Source organism: Jatropha curcas, chromosome 3 (assembly GCF_041381405.1).
Source record: "Jatropha curcas cultivar XTBG-Jc1 chromosome 3, XTBG_Jcur_1.0, whole genome shotgun sequence".
Classification (NCBI taxonomy): Eukaryota; Viridiplantae; Streptophyta; class Magnoliopsida; order Malpighiales; family Euphorbiaceae; genus Jatropha; species Jatropha curcas.
Window position 1 is genome coordinate 4,547,826 of NC_143153.1, and position 20,227 is coordinate 4,568,052.

General features: G+C 35.3%; 3 protein-coding genes across 3 annotated transcripts; all 3 read left to right on the forward strand.

Moving 5' to 3' along the window:
- The first annotated feature begins 9,793 nt into the window (after positions 1–9,793).
- On the forward strand, positions 9,794–10,763 carry LOC105644016 (uncharacterized). Its single transcript, XM_012229263.4, has 2 exons — positions 9,794–9,879; positions 10,013–10,763. Exons 1-2 carry the CDS (start codon positions 9,875–9,877, stop codon positions 10,566–10,568), a joined length of 561 nt encoding a protein of 186 aa, XP_012084653.1. The 5' UTR covers positions 9,794–9,874; the 3' UTR covers positions 10,569–10,763.
- Positions 10,764–12,347: 1,584 nt separating this feature from the next.
- On the forward strand, positions 12,348–13,358 carry LOC105644816 (uncharacterized). The gene is made up of 2 exons (XM_012230297.4): positions 12,348–12,544; positions 12,653–13,358. Exons 1-2 carry the CDS (start codon positions 12,537–12,539, stop codon positions 13,233–13,235), a joined length of 591 nt encoding a protein of 196 aa, XP_012085687.2. The 5' UTR covers positions 12,348–12,536; the 3' UTR covers positions 13,236–13,358.
- Positions 13,359–14,452: 1,094 nt separating this feature from the next.
- Positions 14,453–15,650, forward strand: LOC105644009 (uncharacterized). The gene is made up of 2 exons (XM_012229257.4): positions 14,453–14,548; positions 14,839–15,650. The coding sequence occupies exons 1-2, from the start codon at positions 14,541–14,543 to the stop codon at positions 15,497–15,499; spliced, it is 669 nt and encodes a 222-aa protein (XP_012084647.1). The 5' UTR covers positions 14,453–14,540; the 3' UTR covers positions 15,500–15,650.
- The last annotated feature ends 4,577 nt before the right edge of the window (positions 15,651–20,227 follow it).

Genomic DNA, 20,227 nt, shown 5'->3' on the forward strand with positions numbered 1-20,227 from the left:
TATTTTAAAATAAAGCTCAAATTTGGCTAGTTTATAATAATTGAGTTAACCCCAATTGAGCTCGAGCTTTGGCTATTTTTAAACTAGCTAAGCTCAAGCTCTGATTTTCAAACTTCGTTCTTTAAAAGTGTCATTAAAAAGCTGGAATCTTTCTACTTTTGGTATTGTCAAGAATGAGATTACTGTGTGCAATAAGGCATTAGAGGCTTTGGATTTAAAAGCAGAATCATCAAGCTTAACTGATATTGAGGTAATAATAGGAGAGAGCTGTCTTTAAAATTAAGAAATCTCTTGAGAATGAATGATAGCATTTTGAAACAAAAAGCTCGAATCAATTGGTGAAAGATGGAGATGCAAACTCCAAATTTTTCCATGCTATTATCAATACAAGGTAAAAAAAATTACATTGGAGGCTTAATGTCAAATAGAAATTGGGTGACTGATGTTCAACAGGTTAGAATGCTACAAAAAAATTATGCTCTGATATTTATTCAGATCCAGTTCTACACAGACCAATTTTAGTAAGTGGAGCTCAGAGAAAATTATCTCTTTTGGAAGTTACAAATATTGAAGATGTGTTTACAGAAAATGAAATTAAAGAGGCCATTTGGAGTTGCGATGGATCCAAAGCTTCGAGTCCAGATGGTTTTTCCCTTGAATTCTTCAAACAAAGTTAGGATATCATCAAGAATGATTTGGTTAGATTTTTTCAGGAATTTCATTCAAATGGTAAATTGGTTAATGGTATCAATTCAAGCTTCCTGACACTCATTGCAAAATCACAGTGCCCTTAAATTTTGAATGATTATCGACCCATTTCACTTATTGGTAGCTTGTACAAAATCATTTCAAAAGTTTTGGCTTTGAGAATCAAGAAAGTTATTGGCTCTGTTATTAGTGAAAATCAAACGAGCTTTATTAATGGCAGACAGATCCTGGATGAGTTTCTTATCTTGAATGAAATAATCCATGAGCTGAAAAGGAAAAAGGGCAAAGGAATCTTTTTTAAGGCTGATTTTGCTAAAGCATACGATTGTGTTAACTGGAATTTTCTACTTTCTATGATGAAGATGATGGGATTTGGTGATAGATGTCCTTGAATGTTTAAAGATGTCTAAACTCTCAGTCCTTGTAAACGGATCCCCTACTGAGGAATTCACCATGAAAAGGGGTTTAAAACAGGGAGACCCTTTATCACCTTTTTTTATTCTTGATTGCAGCTGAAGCTTTAAATATTTTGATGTCAAATGTTGTGCTCAAAGACTTTATTTCTGGAATTAGAGTGGGGGCAGAAGAGGTGATTGTGTCTCACCTTCAATTTGTAGATGATTCCATGATTTTCAATAAAGCGGACAGGTTAGGAGTTTTGAATATTCGAAGACTCCTTCTCTGCTTTCAGTTTTTATCTGGCCTAAAAATTAATTTCAATAAAATCTGCATTTTTGGTATTAATGTCAATGAGGATGAGTTGAGTTCTTTGGCTAGTGTCTTGCACTGGTCACATGGTTCTTTTCCTTCTAAATATTTGGGGATTCCGATTGGGGCAAATGTTAAAAAGTTTGAGACTTGGCAGCCTATTTTCTCAAAAATGGAGAATAAGTTATCAAAATGGAAGACTAAATTTTTATCATTTGGTGGGAAAGTTTCTTTGCTTAAATCAGTACTGGTTGCACTGCCTCTTCATTTCATGTCAATGTTTAAGGCTCTTTATAAAGTGATTCTCAAAATAAAGCAAATTCAAAGAATATATTTATGGGGTCGTGGAGCTGATGGTGAGCATCCTATTAGTTGGGTTTGCTAGAGGATTATTAATCGTAAAAAATGCAAAGGAGGTTTGAGGGTTTGCTCCATTCAAAGGAAAAATATATTCTTACTATGCAAATGGTGGTGGTGATGTGGAGCATCTTGTGGGCCGGTGTGTGGGAGAATTGGGCCGCTACCAGCCTAAGGAGCAGAAGCACGGCTGTATCATTTACAAGCACGCTTGTGCCAAAATCTATAAGTTTAGGGCACGCCCGTGCTAGATTCTGAAAGTTCAGGGTGCGAGACAACCCCGAACACAAGCACACACGTGTCATAGCTAGTCTGCCTGTACTAGCCCTTGAGAGTCCAAGCACGCCCGTGCTAATGGGTCCAGTTACGATTCAAGTTCCGACACTCCCGTGCTAGCCTCTAAGAGTTTAAGCACGCCCGTGCTCCCTCCAGCATACTCGTGCTGCCTCCCTCACTAGATTTTGTCTATTTACAGATTTAGTGTTATTTTTAAGGTTTTATGACTTTTAACCTAAAAACTATAAATAGGTTATTTTGTATTATTGACGGACTCATTATCTTTGATCATTATTCATATCAATAAACCTCTTTAAGAGTTTAGTTCTCTATTTTATCGTCAGATCAAACGACATTGATCAAAACTCCTAACGGAGCCGCTACCAGCCTAAGGAGCAGAAGCACGACTGTATCATTTACAAGCACGCTTGTGCCAAAATCTATAAGTTTAGGGCACGCCCGTGCTAGATTCTGAAAGTTCAGGGTGCGAGACAACCCCGAACACAAGCACACACGTGTCATAGCTAGTCTGCCTATACTAGCCCTTGAGAGTCCAAGCACGCCCGTGCTAATGGGTCCAGTTACGATTCAAGTTTCGACACTCCCGTGCTAGCCTCTAAGAGTTTAAGCACGCCCGTGCTCCCTCCAGCATACTCGTGCTGCCTCCCTCACTAGATTTTGTCTATTTACAGATTTAGTGTTATTTTTAAGGTTTTATGACTTTTAACCTAAAAACTATAAATAGGTTATTTTGTATTATTGACGGACTCATTATCTTTGATCATTATTCATATCAATAAACCTCTTTAAGAGTTTAGTTCTCTATTTTATCGTCAGATCAAACGACATTGATCAAAACTCCTAACGGAGTATAATCGTTTATTCCCATTCACGTAACCGTTCTGCGTCAGTTGGTATCAGAGCCGAAAGGCAAAGTATCTCCATGGCCGACAATCATAAAGCATGACTCATAACCATAGAGGAGAAATTCGAAGAGTTAACCAAACAGATTAGACAGTTGACTCTCATAATTCAACAAGGTAACCAACAACCTGCAGCTGCAACCGCAGGGCCGAATTAGTAGCAACCAGATTATTCAAGGTGCCAAAATCATTATGATGGAGGTCGAGATTATAGAAACAATGGTGAAAACTTTCATGATGGATACAAAATAAAGGTAGACCTTCAACCTTTCTCAGGATCGTTAGATATTGAAAGCACTCTTGATTGGCTAGTGGAGGTCGAGCGATTCTTTGAGGTCATGAATGTTGAGTATGAACGTAAAGTTTCCATAGTGGCTTATAAACTGAAAGGAGGTGCAGCATCATGGTGGCATTCTGTTCAAAACGAATGCCATCGTCGAAGGATTGAACCTGTGCGGGATTGAATTTTAATGAAATAGATGATTGAGCAAGGTTTCCTTCCCAATGATCACTCTCAAATTTTATATAACAGGTACCATGACTGTTTTCAAGGAAATCGAAAGGTTGATGAGTATACGGAGGAGTTTTTGAGATTACAGGCTCATTGTGACAACTGTGAAATCGAATCCCAGCAAGTAGCTCATTATCAAAAGGGACTGAACCATGATATAATGTGTATGATGGGTGTAGCTGCAATTTTCACATTGGTAGATGCAATTAAGATGGCCAAACGAGCAGAAGATAAAATGAACTGGCAACCTCGACAATCATATATTCGTAACCAGAGTTTCAGGCAACCCTATGCATCCGGAGATCAACAGCCCAATGGTAATCATGGTGGACAGAGCTCAAGAGAAGTAACTCCTACTACCAACCAAAACTTACAGCAGGTTCCAAGAGAAGAAAATAAAGACTCCCGAGGAAAGACTCCCATATCAGACAGAAACAATAAGTCAAATCAATTTCAAAAGCCAATCGGAGACTATTGTTACTGTTGCAGAAAACATGGACACACATCTAATATATGTCCAGAACGCAGAGGGGGGCTAATGATGGGTGTTGACAGGTGAATGTAGTTAATGAGGTGGATGATGTTGAAGTGGTCGAAGATGAAGATGATTGATCCATGGCTGGTTCAGAAGATGGTGAAGTCACATTTGTTATTCAGAAAATATTGTGCTCTCCAAAATAGGAAGACGAGACCTAACGAAGGAAAATTTTCCAGGCTAAATGTCGTGTTGGAGAAGCCGTGTGCAGAATCATTATCTACAGCTGCAGCTATGAAAATTTGATAGCTAAACAATTGGTTGAGAAGCTAAAGTTACCCACAAAACTGCATCCTTCACCATACAAGGTAAGGTAGATTAAGGAGGGTCCAATGATTGAGGTAAAACGGATATGCAAAGTTCCTATCTCAATGGGAAAATCGTACTCAGATTTTGTATATTATGATGTTGTGGATATGGATGCTTCCGGAGTATTGTTAAGACGTCCATGGCAGTTTGATGTTGATGCATTACACAAAAGGGAGAGAGAATTCCCACATGTTCACTTGGAAGAACAAGAAAATCACTGTCCTTTGCAAAGACATCCAGCAATAGATTGAAGTCACCCCTGAATCAGAGATGCCGAATCTGCCTCATTACGAGATGAATTCAAAGGAGGATGGGACTTGGGGGATGTGTAAGGATAGTCAAGCTGTCAATAAACTTACGGTGCAGTATCAATGTCCTATTCCTCGACTGGAAGACATGTTGGTCTAACTGTCAGGAACTTTCGGGTTTACTGAATTAGATCTCCGAAGAGGGTATCATCAAATTCGGATCCAAGAGATTGTTCATTTACAAGACATGAAGTTTTTAGCTCGATCTTGGACAACCTTGTGGGAGAGACTTAACACACATCTTCAGAAGAATCAGAGCAAGATGCATGCATATTGGGCAACTTATCTATTTCTATTTTACCTCGACGATGATCACTCGAGATCTAAATCTTTTCAAGTGGAGCGGAATGATGCGGAGCATCTTGCGGGCTGATATGTGAGAGAATTGGGCAGCTACCAGCCTAAGGAGCAGAAGCACGGCCGTGTCATTTCCAAGCACACTCGTGCCAGAATCTGTAAGTTCAGGGCACGCCCATGCTAGATTCTAGAAGTTCAGGGAGCGAGATGTAACACTCTCCGCCTAGTCCCGTGAGACCCGACGACGGATGCCACATTCGGTGCCGGAGACACCGTCTTAACTTAACATACAAATCATAAAATAAGATTATGAATTAGAAGTAATTGAGTATTTACAAGTTTAGCGAGTAATATGTTTTTTTTTTTTTTTTTAGTAGATAATCATTTCATTTTGTTTTCATCTCTTTTTTTTTTTTTTGAAAAATAAATTGGGAAAAATCCTACAGAAATACTGTAAGAATTTCCCTTTAAAAAAAAGAGATGAAAAGAAATGAAATGATTATCTACGGAAAAAAAAAACATATTACTCGCTAAATCATTTTAAGATTCGAAAATTTTGGGGCGTTACACGAGACAACCCTGAACACAAGCATGCCCGTGTCATAGCCAGTCTGCCCGTGCTAGCCCTTGAGAGTCCAAGCACACCCGTGCCATGCCAAGCACGCCCGTGCCAATGGGTCCAGTTACGATTTGAGTTCCGATACGCCCGTGTCATGCCAAGCACGCCCCGTGCTAGCCTCTGAGAGTTCAAGCACGTCCATGCTCTCTCTAGCACGCCCGTGCCCCCTCCCTCACTAGGGTTTTGTCTATTTATGGATTTAGTGTTATTTTTAAGGTTTTATGACTTTTAACCTAAAAACTATAAATAAGTTATTTTGTATTATTGACAGACTCATTATCTTTGATCATTATTCATATCAATAAACCTCTTTGAGAGTTTAGTTCTCTATTTTATTCATTAGATCAAATGACATTGATCAAAACTCCTGACGGAGTATAATCGTTTATTCTCAATCATGTAACCGTTCTGCATTAGGTGGCATTTTAAAAGAGAGAAAGGTTCACTGTGGAAAAAGATTCTGATCTCTAAAAATGGGAAGGAAGCCTTATTACAATCTAATGTGGAGGCATCCATATGGAGAAAACTTTGCCCCTACTGGCAGGAAATGGTGTCTTTAGGTGCAAATGAAAATTCAGCCAATGGTTTTATTAAAAGAGACTTTAAATGGTTAGTGGGCAGTGGTAAAATGTTAGATTTTGGTGGGATATTTGGTTAGAAGACGCTCCATTGAGAATCTCATTTCCTAGGCTTTTCAGAATAAGCAGCTTGAAAAGAGCTTTCGTTTGTGACTGTGGATATATTGAAAATGGGCTTTGGAAGTGGAATTTGCGTTGGCAAAGGGAGATGAGGTCTTTTGAAATTGATTTGTTGGTTCAGCTCAAGTCTTCATTAGATAATACTTCGATTATGCCTAATAGAGATGATAAATTAGTTTCAATTTTTGACAAAAACGATTCCTTTTCAGTCAAGAGCTTGTGTAGTTTAATGGAAGACGCTGAGATTGGTGATCAAGTTTCTGAGTTTAATTTTCAATTGGTTTGGGTTAACAGTGTTCCTCCAAAAATTTCTCTCTTTTTGTGGAAAGCTTTTCTTAATAGGATTTCATCTAAGGAGAATTTATTTAAAGGGGTTGCATTTGAAGCTTGAAGAGTGTTCATGTTCTTTTTGCAGGGCATCAGTTGAAAATTCAAACCATGTATAGCTTGGCTGCATTTTTGTGAAAAAAATCTGGAATGCTATCTTTCAATGGTGGGGTGTGAGAATTGTTCTTCCAACTTCCTTTACTAACTTGGGGTGGCAATGGGATTTTCTGTTACAATTCAAGGGCCTAAAGTTTACATGGTTAATTATATTCTTTATAACAACTTGGTCACTTTGATTATGTAGTTGGTATTCTCAAACGAATTACAGGAAGTTGATCAAGTTGTAGAAGGATTTCAAATTAGAAGTTTTGAGATTTTGAAAGTTAAGTTCCCTTCTCTTCCTTATAGCCTAAATGATTGGAGTATGTATCCTTTGTTAGTGTCAAAGAGCAATGTATTTCAAGCTGTTTTACCAGTAATTTCAAAATGTCGGGTTCCTCCTTAAGAAGGGACTCTTAAATTCAACACAGATGGGTTTGCCTTAGGAAAGCTTGAACCAGCGGATATTTGAGGTGTAGAGGAATTCACAAGGGTTTATGTGTTTTTTATGAATCCATCCGTTTAGAAGATTCAAATGTGGTTGAGTTATTGCATTGTTAAAAACTGTTGAGTTTTATACTTGTTCAGAATTTGCCAAAATTCTAATTATTTTTGAGATGAATTCTAGAGTTGTCTTGAGCTGGGTTTCTCAACATGAACATTGCCCTTTGAGATGGTGGTACGATTTCAATAGGTTTGACAGTCTTCTTGGTTCTTTGTCTTCCTTCCAATTCAAACACGTTAATAGAGAAATAAATAGTTTTGCAGATAATCTAGCTAAAAAAAGAGTAATTTCTGCATAACCTTTTTTTGGCTTGGTTATACTTTTGTTTTGGTTAGGTGGCTTTGGTCAAAGGTTAGAGCACAGGTTCTTCAATTTGGATATACGAGGATCGGGTCATAATTAGTTTTGATTTTCATGGGTACTTTGATTTGATTCAATTTTGGATTTAATTTCATTTTTTATTATCTCTAAGAGAATTTTGTTTTATTTTTTTGAGGTTCTCCAAATTTTTTCACTTAATATTTTCAAGTAGGATTAGATGTATTTAGGTTCCTATTGGCTCGGAAATAATTCCTTCGTTTTGCTAAGTTTTTCCTGGATATGTTTAATTAATAAAATAAAATTATATTTGCCGATAAAAAAAAATAAATCCTATATCAACTAAATATTAAATCTACAAAAATCTTATATCGATTAATTATAAAATCTACAAAAGATATACAAAGATGGTAAACTAACTAACTAATTCGGTAGTACTGACTTTTTAATATTAATTAATCAAAATTCAAATAAACTCAAGATCATATATTTGCACGTTATAGGTTATAACCACGTACCCAGTCCACTTCAACCTTTTTATCTTATCCTTTTAATCAACCTAGTCCTTTTTTATTTTTTAAACCATTCGCTATTTGCCACTTCATCTATTCTAGAAAATTCTTGTAACAATCCAACGTCTCTATGTTCTTTTTTTTTTTTTTTTGTTTTGTCCCTTTCACTTTTTTATTCAATTTCATCTCTCATTTTATCTATTTATTTTTTAAAAGGAAAATAATAAAATCTATTTCATACTAAACAATACATTTTTGTCGGTTTCTTCATCATTTTTTTTCTTTGTTTTAGATTTTTTTTTTTTATTTTATGGATCCAGAAGAAAAATAATACATATTTTCCTTTCATTGATATTTTACTAGGAAAGGGCCACATTTGGTGATCGCTTTGGATTCAAGGATCGCAACAACGCTGGCCTGCACTGCAGTTATACGAGTAGAACCTAGAAACTAGTCTTGATCCCCATTAAAATTCTGCAGTCAAAATTATTTACCCTAAGTTATCTATGTTGCACAGAAATGGAAACGAGAAAGCGTAGAAACGCGACCATAGCTTGAAGTTTTCATGCATCACAAGGAGTTATCAGTGTTCTTCCCATTAGTGCGTCTTGTTCCTGTGGAATTACTTTGGATTTTGGGTTATACCTTGCTTCGAATATTATTTTTCGACGTTTATTGATATATGATTTTGGGCTCACCATGTTACTGTTTCATAAGGTCATGGAGCTTTCAATCTGCCAACACAGTTAGCTTTTCCTTCATCTTCTGCAAAAAATTTTCACTTTCACTTTTATTCAACTTTTTTGTGACTTGATTAATAAGATGGTAGGATTTAATGGTTGAGAATGAAAATTCATCAACACACCCAAGATCGAGCGGTTCCTATTAAGGGGCTACAAACAAGTCCCAGTTATACCACTTGGAGCTTTAGCCCTAACTAAGAATAATCCTTGGGCCTATGAGCTGTCTTCTTTTTACTTTTTTTTCTTTTTGTCGTTTGCTCCTGTAAATATGTATTCATCAAATAGGAATGCATTAGTAAGATCAATTATATGTTGAATTAAAAGTAAATGTACTCTTTATGTTGTTTATATTTATTGGTTACAAAAAATTTTGACGTATGAGATGTTGCTTAAGCAGTAACATATGCTCGAGTTCGGTAGACCATCTTTGCAAAGTTATAAATTTGATTATGGAAAAATATTTATGAAAAATGAGGAAAGTCATGAATCTCAAAATAAAATTAGTTTCATATATATCAAAAAAATATAAGAATACTAGTGAAAATTAAAGAAAAAAAAAGAAAATTTTTATGAAATTAACCTTTGTCTTTTAAGAACTTTATATTAAATTGCTAATAAAAAAATAAGATTACGTTAAATTAGCTCCAATAAATTAAAACTATAGCTTCTTAAAATTTGTAAAACTAATTAATAAAAAAAATAATTAATGAAACATATATTTAGCTTTTTTATGTGTAAAATCAAGGTGTTCCTCCACTTTTTAGTATGGACAAACCTCCTTTGGATAGTATAGCCTAGAAATATTTAGGCTTTCAATTTTCAATTAAGTATATTTTTCGAGAATCAAAATTATTTATATAATTGAGCTTTAGTATATGCTGTTGAATGACAATAATAACAGTACTAGAACTAGAAACCAAAACAAAACAAATTACCAATTGAATTTAATATGCTGATGCCTTTCGTAGAAGACGGAAAAAAAAAAAAAAAACGTGATAAACAACAGAATCTACTTTGCGATATATATAAACACAAAGAACTGAACTCATGATCATAGTAACTCACCCAACTAATTAATAACCCAGCCCGAAAGACAAAAAAAAAATTGCGAGAAATCTATAATGGGGTCTGCAACTGTATATATATATATATATATATATATATATATTCCAGTGTTTGTTTGTTTGTTTTTTTTTTAGGTAATGTTATATAATCCTACTTATAATATATGTAATGGACTTAATACTATGTCGTTTCAGGGAAAGTAGCAATGGAAGCTCTGGCAATGGCAAGCTGAAAGACATACTTCCACAAGCACTTGATGATCTTGTAAGTGTAAACTCACTCTTTACAGTAGCTGTGTTTTTAGGAATTGCTTTTGCATCTCCAAATCAACATAGCCTGGAAACTCACCGACCCCATTGCGACCCAGACGAGAAAATGGGAAAACGACTCGTCGTATCTGAAGTAGTGTCATTTTCTAGCTTCCTCCTGTCAAGTCTCGTAGCCAAATCACTGAAAGTTTATATCAACATTTACTATTCTAATAAAAAGGCGCAGTCTACCATGGACGAAGCTCAATTTCACCCCTTTAAAGGATTAATGTTCGCATTATCGATGCTGGCCTCGATCATTGGAGTGTTGTTTTTGACAATTTCAATGTCTTATGTTGTTGAAATAAAGATTGGAAGGCTGTCTTGTGGTGTTACAGAGACTAGAGCTGCAGTAATGGCATTGATAATACTTGTGCCTTTTGGTTTGATAATTTATTTGTCTTCCATGTCCGCTGCTCTTGCTTACTCTATCAGAGGATAGATTTGTTTTCATTAATCTAAATCTTATAATAGAAAAAGGAAAGGAAATAAAGAATCAAGGAATTTTTTTTTTAAAAAAAAAAGAGAAAGAGAGTTTTTCTTTTTCTTTTTCTTTTTCTTGTGTTTTTCTGGTGTGTGATGATTGATGTATTCTCAAATCTTGGACTTTATTCGATATTGGATCATAGTTGTTCAATTCTTTTTTTCTTTGTGTATTGCACTTGGCATATCTTGTATTTGATTAGTCTCTTTTGTGGTTAAAAAGGATCATTATATGATAACTCAAGATAATCTTTAATGTAATAGCCCAGTTAGAACGTCCATGTTCTTTTAATTTTAAACTTAATTAGGAACAATTGTCATGCAATTGAAGACAATGTGTAACACTCTTTGGTATAGTTAGTCAATATTTTCTTTATCCGCAAAATTAATTAATTTATTATTATAAAACCAGGAAAAATTTAACATTTTCAAATATATAAGCTCAAACCAGCAGAACTTTCTATACACTCAGACCTAACCTGAAAAAATAAAAACATTAAATTCTAATTTATTATTGTTAAATTGTTAGTCAAATTCATTTAATAAGTGGATTTATAATAAATTGATTTACCTTCTTCATTATATACCATGATCTTTTCTTATATTTAAGTATATTCTAACATTCCCTCAAGTGATAAAGGCCATTTAACGAGTATACAATGGCTCAACATGAGTCCATCGAGATACAATCCACTCAAAATTTTCTGCACTACAAATTTTTTGCAATTTTTGTTTAATTTTAAAATCGTATACTGATTTTTCCTTCACAATTGTAGCTTCAATACAGCATCCATCAAAATCTGATTGAGGCAGCCATTCATTATTAAAAAGTGGCTCCACAAATATTGAGCAGCACCATATCAGCAATGCAGTTATAAAAACAACATTTTATCAAGCCAGAGCTTTTTTTTTTTTTTTTTTTTTTTTTTTCTTGAGGAGTGTATCATTTGAGTGAGAACTGTTCTAAGTAAGGAAGGGAATAATTCCTAAAGATAAAAAAACACAAATTTGCAAAAAAAAAATATTTTGATTCAAACGAGAATATTTTTTACCATATACTTGTAAAAAAAGTCAATAAAAATTAAAAAAAAATTAATTGGCTTGGTGTATGAAACCACCGTATACGAGGCGTAAGCAAGAAATTTCCATATGGAAAATACCATGAATAAATGTTTGATATATCTTAAGCCTTTAGGACTTCTTTGTCCTTTTCTTACGAGGCGTAAGCAAGAAATTTCCATATGGAAAATACCAATGAATAAATATTTGATATATCTTAAGCCTTTAGGACTTCTTTGTCCTTTTCTTACGGTGAATGATCAATAATAACATCATTTGTCCTGTGTGTCTTCATTAGATTAGCTTGATGTATGGTTCAACCCATACAACAAGTGTAGATAAGTATTCTATATTCTTTAAGAAATATAGATAGAGTTTTCATTTTTATGGTAAAAATTAGAAAAGGGAAGCTTTATCTTATATCCTGTAATTCATGGCAATATGTATGACTTAGAAGCTATGCTCTCCCATTATTTTGGAAAAATGAAACATGATAATAGCAAGAACACTGACATTCTACAGACCTTGATGAAAGGGCAATTGGAAATATAATAACATATCTATCTTACGTTATTTGATTTTATTTAATAGTTGTCGGTGAGCATAGCACAAGTTATTGTATCATATATAGAAATTCGTCAAATTAAATGTCAGATAACAAATGAATAAAAATCTCTTCTTCACTTCTTCACTTCATCAATCGGATGGGCAAAAATAGAAACACGAAACCACCTGACAGTCAAATTGGCCTGTTTATAAAAAAAACATTAAACTCTCAAAGCAAAGTTCATGATCAACAAATCAAAAACCTTGCAACAGGATCTTCATTCCAAAGAGCTAATTTCAAGAAAAAGAACCAGACTCTGCCATGGGAAGGTGTTTCTCTATTTGTTTTTTCTCTTTTGTTATTGCCATTAAATATTATCTTGCAGTTGAACTAAAAGAAGACTATTTGAATGAAATTTAATTTCTTTTTCCCTTCAGGAACCGTCTGCAAAGTCCCGAAAAGATAAAAGACATACTTATGAAAGCATTAGATGATCTTGTTAGCGTCAACTCACTTTTCACAGCAGCTGTATTTATTGGCTTATCGTTTGCATCCCCAAACCAACGCAGCCTTGAAATAAGCCGACCTGAATGTGATCCCAGTGTTAAGATGGGGAAACGACTTGTCCTGTATGAAGTCGTTTCGTTTTCTAGTTTCCTGCTTTCAAGTTTAGTAGCCAAATCCCTCAGAGTTTATCTAAGAATTTTTTATTCCGACACAAAGGCAGTAAACGGCAACAATCCTGGAAAACCTGATTTAAACGACAAGAAGAAATATAACCTGTTTCATGCAGGTAGAGGATTAATGTTTGCATTATCAATGTTAGCATCTATTGTTGGTGTCGTGTTTTTGACAATTTCTATGGCTTTGGTTGTTGAGATAAAGATTGGAAAGCTGTCTTGTGGGATTCATGAGACTCAAGCTGCAGTTATTGCATTAACAACCATTGTGCCTTTTGCTTTGATAATTTATATACCTTCCTTGTCGGCTGCTCTACTCTATTGTGTAATAGAGCCATAAATATGCATGGCGCCTGTTTTTTTAAAGATAATTTGGGGTTTCAATTCTTAATTGTCTCTATTATGTACACTTTTCGATTGCTTAGCTATTATTAATGTTAATAATTTGGATACTTTCGTCTTACTTAAGTTCTAGAGCTAATAAGGTGTTCAAATTTTTATGATTTATAATATTTTTCGTATTACCATTTTAACCCCATTTATTCTTTTAGAGGATTTTGATGATAATATAACTTTAACATCTTCGATATTTAATTAAAAATAGTCTTGGTATCTCGGTAATTGCGTGAAAATTGGAGAAATTTCAGCACTCCACCGTTATTTTCTCTCCCAAATGGAGAGATGGAGGAAAACAAATAAATTTTTCATTCTTTTCCAAACAAGGTAAACTTACTTTCCATAGATATTTTGATTCCTTCAAAAATGTATCTCCATCCAAACAGAGTGCGAATATTTTTTACCCTCACAATAAAATGTGTTTCCCGGTTTAGCCTTAAGGATTGAACTATTGAATTGTTAGCTTTACGATAATAAAACAGTAGGTATTCTCTTGTGCTTTCTTCTGTTAATTTTTTTTCTGTTCTTTCATTTTGTTTAACTTTCACTTTTTATCGACTATTTATGACTTGAGATGAAGGTGTAGGATTTAATTAGCGGTTGGTAATAAAAATTAATCAACACACCCTTGATCGGACGGTTCTTAGTAAAGCCTACAAACAAGTCACTACTACCACTTTGAGCTTTAGCCCTAACTAGGAATAATCCTGGGCCTATGAGCTCTCTTTCTTTTGCTTTCTTTGCTTTTTGTCATCCCCTCTTCTGTAAACATATGAATGCTTCAAATAGAAGTGCATTAGTAACATCTATTATATAATTTCAAATTAAACATATGGAGGTTGTTTACAACTAGTTGTCTTTTAAGAACTATACAGCATATTAAATTAGCTAATTGAACAAAGAAAAAATAACTACAATAACCGTAGCTTTTACAATTGGTAAGGCTAAAATGAAACGAAAATGTATATTTAGCTTTATTATATGTAATTGAATCAGCAATATATGGTACAAGTACTAAAACTAGAACGTAAAAAATACTAATTAAGATAATATAATGATGCCTTTCGTAAAAGAAGGGGAACAAAAAGAAAAATGTGATAAACGACAGAATCTACTTTGTGATACATATAAATTTAAAGAACTAAATTCATAACAATATTCAAGAAATCCCAGTTCCAACAAAGAAAAAAATAAAGAAGAAGAAGAAGGAAGGAAGGAAGGAAGGAAGGAAAATAACAAAATATCTGCAATGGCCAGGTGAATATAATATATCAAAGTGTTCGTTTTAGGGCAGTGGGTTTTCTGAATCGGTGGTTTCAGGTTCCTGAGGCTTGAAACCGAGACCGAAACTGGTGCTTTCGGTTTTGGTTTCGAGTCCACTGATTCTTGCAAACAGTTTTAGTTTTTCTTGGTTTATATTAAAATAATAAATTAATTTGCTGATAAAAATTATATTGAATATTACACATTTGTTTTCTATCAGTATTTTACATTATTCTTTTGTTACTTATAATGTACGTAATGAAATTAAAACTATGTCGTTTCAGTGAAACAAGTAAGGAAGCATTGCCAATTAGAGACTTACTTCTACAGGCACTTGATGATCTTGTAAGCGTAAACTCACTCTTTACCGTAGCTGTATTTTTAGGACTTGCTTTTGCATCTCCAGATCAACATAGCCTCGAAACTCACCGACCCCATTGCGACCCAGACGAGAAAATGGGGAAACGACTTGTCGTATGTGAAGTAGTGTCGTTTTCCAGCTTCCTCCTGTCAAGTCTTGTAGCCAAATCAATGAAAGTTTATATCAACATTTTTTATTCTTATAAATCCGAGTCTACAAGTAGCGACACTAATTTACCTCAATCTTCATCGAATGCTGCTGCTACTAGCATAACTCAAAATTTCAGATCAGATCCTCAGTCTTCATCGCTTAATGCTGATGCAGCTGATCCTTTAAAAGAAGGTAGAGTATTTCACCCCATCAAAGGATTAATGTTTGCTTTATCAATGCTGGCCTCGATCTTTGGAGTGTTGTTTTTGACAATTTCAATGGCTTATGTTGTTGAAATAAAGATTGGAAGGCTGTCTTGCGGTATTACAGAGACTCAAGCTGCAATAATGGCATTGACAGTACTTGTGCCGTTTGGTTTGTTAACATATTTGGTTTCCATGTCGCTTGCAGTTTTCTATTCTCTCACGGCATAGGTTTGTTTTAACTTGTCCAAATTTCTTATAACAGAAAAAGAAAAGCAAATAAAGAATGAAGGAATAGGCTTTTTTTTTTTCTTTTTTTTTTTGTGGTGCGTGAGATGTATTCTTAAGTATTGGACTTTATTTGACATTGGTTAATTGTTTATTTCTCTTTTTTCTCTGTGTTTATGTGTTCTTAATTAATTCTAGCCACAGTTGAACATAGCTACTAGTTATTGCACTTGGAATATATGTATTGTATTTGGTTACAAGTTCGATCTTCGAGAAACGCACTTTGCTGGAAGGCAAAAAAACCTTTATGCTCTCCGGTTTAAAGGGATTACACTTTTCAGTTATACTAAAAAGAAAAAAACCTCTACATTAATTTACAATAATCTCGATATGGTCAACGACACATAAACATCCTATAATATCTATAACACTGATAAATGAAGAATAATAAATTAAATTAGAATGAACAATCAATCAACTTGTGGATCAGAATATGTGGCAGCAACTTCGTGCACTTGTCATGTTAGAAGATTGTTAATGGAATTTCAGGTGCCATCAGTAGAAGCTACTGAAATTTGCATCGACAACCAGTCTGCAACAAGTTCTTGCAAGGAATCCTGTATTCCACGATAGAAGGAAGCATATAGTTGTTAGCCTACTTTGTTGAATGTTGAAAATAAAAGAAAAAAATATAAAATTAACTTTTGCTCAATCCCACATCGGGGAGATTGAGATTTGAGGGTAGGTGGTTTGGTTATAAAAGGAAGCTAATGTTTAGCTTTCCAAACACACCAAAACACACCAAAAATACTTGAATGTGTTTTATATTAGGGATTTAGAGCAAGTCTCTTGGAGTCCCTTGGAATATAAAATATTTGGGGTGTTTTGAGGGTGTCGGGTAGAAAAATATTTTGTAATTGTGGTTGTAACAATTTGCCGCATAGTGAATATTTTTCTTGATTGTCGTTTGACAACGGCCGTGGTTTTTCTCCACTTGGGGAGTTTTCCACGTTAAACTATCGTGTTCTTTTTAATTTCTCAGTTATTATTTTATTTTCTCATTTGTTCCTGCTTGAAGCCGATCCGAAGGGCGGGAAAAATAGCGATTTTCCCAACAAGTGGTATCAGAGCCTAGTTGTTAGGCGGAGCTTTTAGTGTTAAAATAATTTCTTGTAATTATAAGTATGCTCTGTGGTTGCGGCTTAGTCTGATCTTCCACATCAGAAATACTGTTGTTAGAAATTATTTTATTTTAAAAGCAGGTGGAGTTTTGGAAGTCTTGAAGCGGGTGGAGCTTTGCTTTGGTGTGCTTGAGTATCGGTGGTGAATGTCCTGACGATAATTATTGAAGTTATTCTATTATGATAATATACCGTGCATGTAACTTCTGTCTAGAAGGCCGGATTTTAAGTGGGACCACTTGTGACCCCTCCGTCCAACTGAGATTTTACGTGGAATGGTAATATTGTCTAAGAGATCATTGTGATCTTTCCTGGGTATTGCCGAATCGGTTTACTTCACTAATTATTGGGTTCACTGTTATAAGCACAAGCAAGCATGTCGGCTATGAGATGTGAGATTGAGAAATTTGACGGGAGAATGAATTTTGCACTGTGGCAAGTGCAAGTCAAAGACGTGTTGATTCAATCTGGACTGCATAAGGTTTTGAAGGGTAAACCAGTCAGCGGAAAGAATTCAGGAAAAGACAGTAGCAGTGGAGACTCAGAAAAATCCAAGATTAGCGATGAAGAATGGGAGGAGCTGGATATCAAAGCGGCAAGTCAAATTCGCATGTGTTTAGCAAAAAATGTTCTTGCTAATGTGCTTGGATTGTCCACGACAAAGAAGTTGTGGGAGAAACTGGAAGAATTGTACCATGGCAAAAATATATCCAATAAGTTATATTTGAAGGAGCAATTTCATACGTTGAAAATGGCGGAAGGTACAAAGCTGTCAGATCATCTGAGTGTTCTTAATGGCATCGTCTCTGAATTAGAAACTCTTGGAGTGCAAACCGAAGATGAAGATAAAGCTCTCCGACTCATGCTGCCACTTCCTTCGACATATGAGCACATGAAACCTGTTCTGAAATATGGTAGTAAGGAAGTGGTGTATGCGGATGTGGTTAGTAAGCTCCTTACTGAGGAGAGAAGACTGAATGAAATGAAAAATAAATCATATGAGGATTCAGCTTTATTTGTCGGTACCAAGAAAAAGAATAAAAGCTCCAGAAAGAGGAAGGTTGTCTGCTGGGTTTGTGGTCAAACTGGACACGTGAGGAAGGATTGCTCGAACGATGGAGCTGATTCGGCTAGAAGCTCTAACGTTGTTGCTGCCAATGTGATCTCCTGTGGCGAAGGAGATGATGTGTTCTCTCTGTAATTGAGAGATGTGTGTCCTCATGGCATGATTGCTACCCGTTGAGATGCCATGGAAGAGGACGGATTATTGGTAGCTGGTCCACGGAAATGCGCACGGCATTGGTTGACAGTTGATGCAAAGTGTGTGGTAGAAAAAAATATGTCGATGGCTAATGAACTCTCGGAAAAGTGAACAGGAGGGTTGCACCATAAACTATTAGCGGGATCCGACATGGCCGATGGAAAATTTTTGGAGTCGGTAAAGTGGTTCCAAGTGGCGATACTCTTTTATGGTGGAGTATGATAATTCTTGACGATAAGAATTATGATTGTTGGTAGCAGACAATATTGTGTTTTTTTTTATTTTATTTTCAAGGTGGAGATTGTTAGCCTCCTTTGTTGAATGTTGAAAATAAAAGAAAAAAAAATATAAAATTAACTTTTGCTCAATCCCACATCGGGGAGATTGAGATTTGAGGGTAGGTGGTTTGGTTATAAAAGGATGCTAATGTTTAGCTTTCCAAACACACCAAAAATACTTGAATGTGTTTTATATTAGGGATTTAGAGCAAGTCTCTTGGAGTCCCTTGGAGTATAAAATATTTGGGGTGTTTTGAGGGTGTCGGGTAGAAAAATATTTTGTAATTGTGGTTGTAACAATTTGCCGCATAGTGAATATTTTTCTTGATTGTCGTTTGACAACGGCCGTGGTTTTTCTCCACTTGGGGAGTTTTCCACGTTAAACTATCGTGTTCTCTTTAATTTCTCAGTTATTATTTTATTTTCTCATTTGTTCCTGCTTGAAGCCGATCCGAAGGGCGGGAAAAATAGCGATTTTCCCAACAAGTGGTATCAGAGCCTAGTTGTTAGGCGGAGCTTTTAGTGTTAAAATAATTTCTTGTAATTATAAGTATGCTCTGTGGTTGCGGCTTAGTCTGATCTTCCACATCAGAAATACTGTTGTTAGAAATTATTTTATTTTAAAAGCAGGTGGAGTTTTGGAAGTCTTGAAGCGGGTGGAGCTTTGCTTTGGTGTGCTTGAGTATCGGTGGTGAATGTCCTGACGATAATTATTGAAGTTATTCTATTATGATAATATACCGTGCATGTAACTTCTGTCTAGAAGGCCGGATTTTAAGTGGGACCACTTGTGACCCCTCCGTCCAACTGAGATTTTACGTGGAATGGTAATATTGTCTAGGAGATCATTGTGATCTTTCCTGGGTATTGCCGAATCGGTTTACTTCACTAATTATTGGGTTCACTGTTATAAGCACAAGCAAGCATGTCGGCTATGAGATGTGAGATTGAGAAATTTGACGGGAGAATGAATTTTGCACTGTGGCAAGTGCAAGTCAAAGACGTGTTGATTCAATCTGGACTGCATAAGGTTTTGAAGGGTAAACCAGTCAGCGGAAAGAATTTAGGAAAAGACAGTAGCAGTGGAGACTCAGAAAAATCCAAGATTAGCGATGAAGAATGGGAGGAGCTGGATATCAAAGCGGCAAGTCAAATTTGCATGTGTCTAGCAAAAAATGTTCTTGCTAATGTGCTTGGATTGTCCACGACAAAGAAGTTGTGGGAGAAACTGGAAGAATTGTACCAGGGTAAAAATATATCCAATAAGTTATATTTGAAGGAGCAATTTCATACGTTGAAAATGGCGGAAGGTACCAAGCTGTCAGATCATCTGGGTGTTCTTAATGGCATCGTCTCTGAATTAGAAACTCTTGGATTTAGAGGAAGCTAATGTTTAGCTTTCCAAACACACCAAAACACACCAAAAATACTTGAATGTGTTTTATATTAGGGATTTAGAGCAAGTCTCTTGGAGTCCCTTGGAGTATAAAATATTTGGGGTGTTTTGAGGGTGTCGGGTAGAAAAATATTTTGTAATTGTGGTTGTAACAATTTTCTCCACTTGGGGAGTTTTCCACGTTAAACTATCGTGTTCTCTTTAATTTCTCAGTTATTATTTTATTTTCTCATTTGTTCCTGCTTGAAGCCGATCCGAAGGGCGGGAAAAATAGCGATTTTTCCAACAATAGTTACAAGGTACCATTTCATTATGGAATGTTGCCAAGAAATAAGTGACGCTCAATAGATGAACACACAAGCTCAAATTGCAGATGTTTTTGCAAAAGCACTCAAATTTTAAGATTTCAGAAGATTGCGTGATAGTATTGGACTGCAAAAGATCTCAAATTAAGGGGGAGCATTGAAAAGTCTATAATTTGAGTCTTTCTATCTATGGGGCTAGAAATAGGTTTTTGGGTCATTCCATTTATATGCTAGAATCGTATCTTGTATTTCCTAGATGATATGGTACAATGTTTGTCGGGGCTTTTTCCCAAATTGATGTTATGAAAAA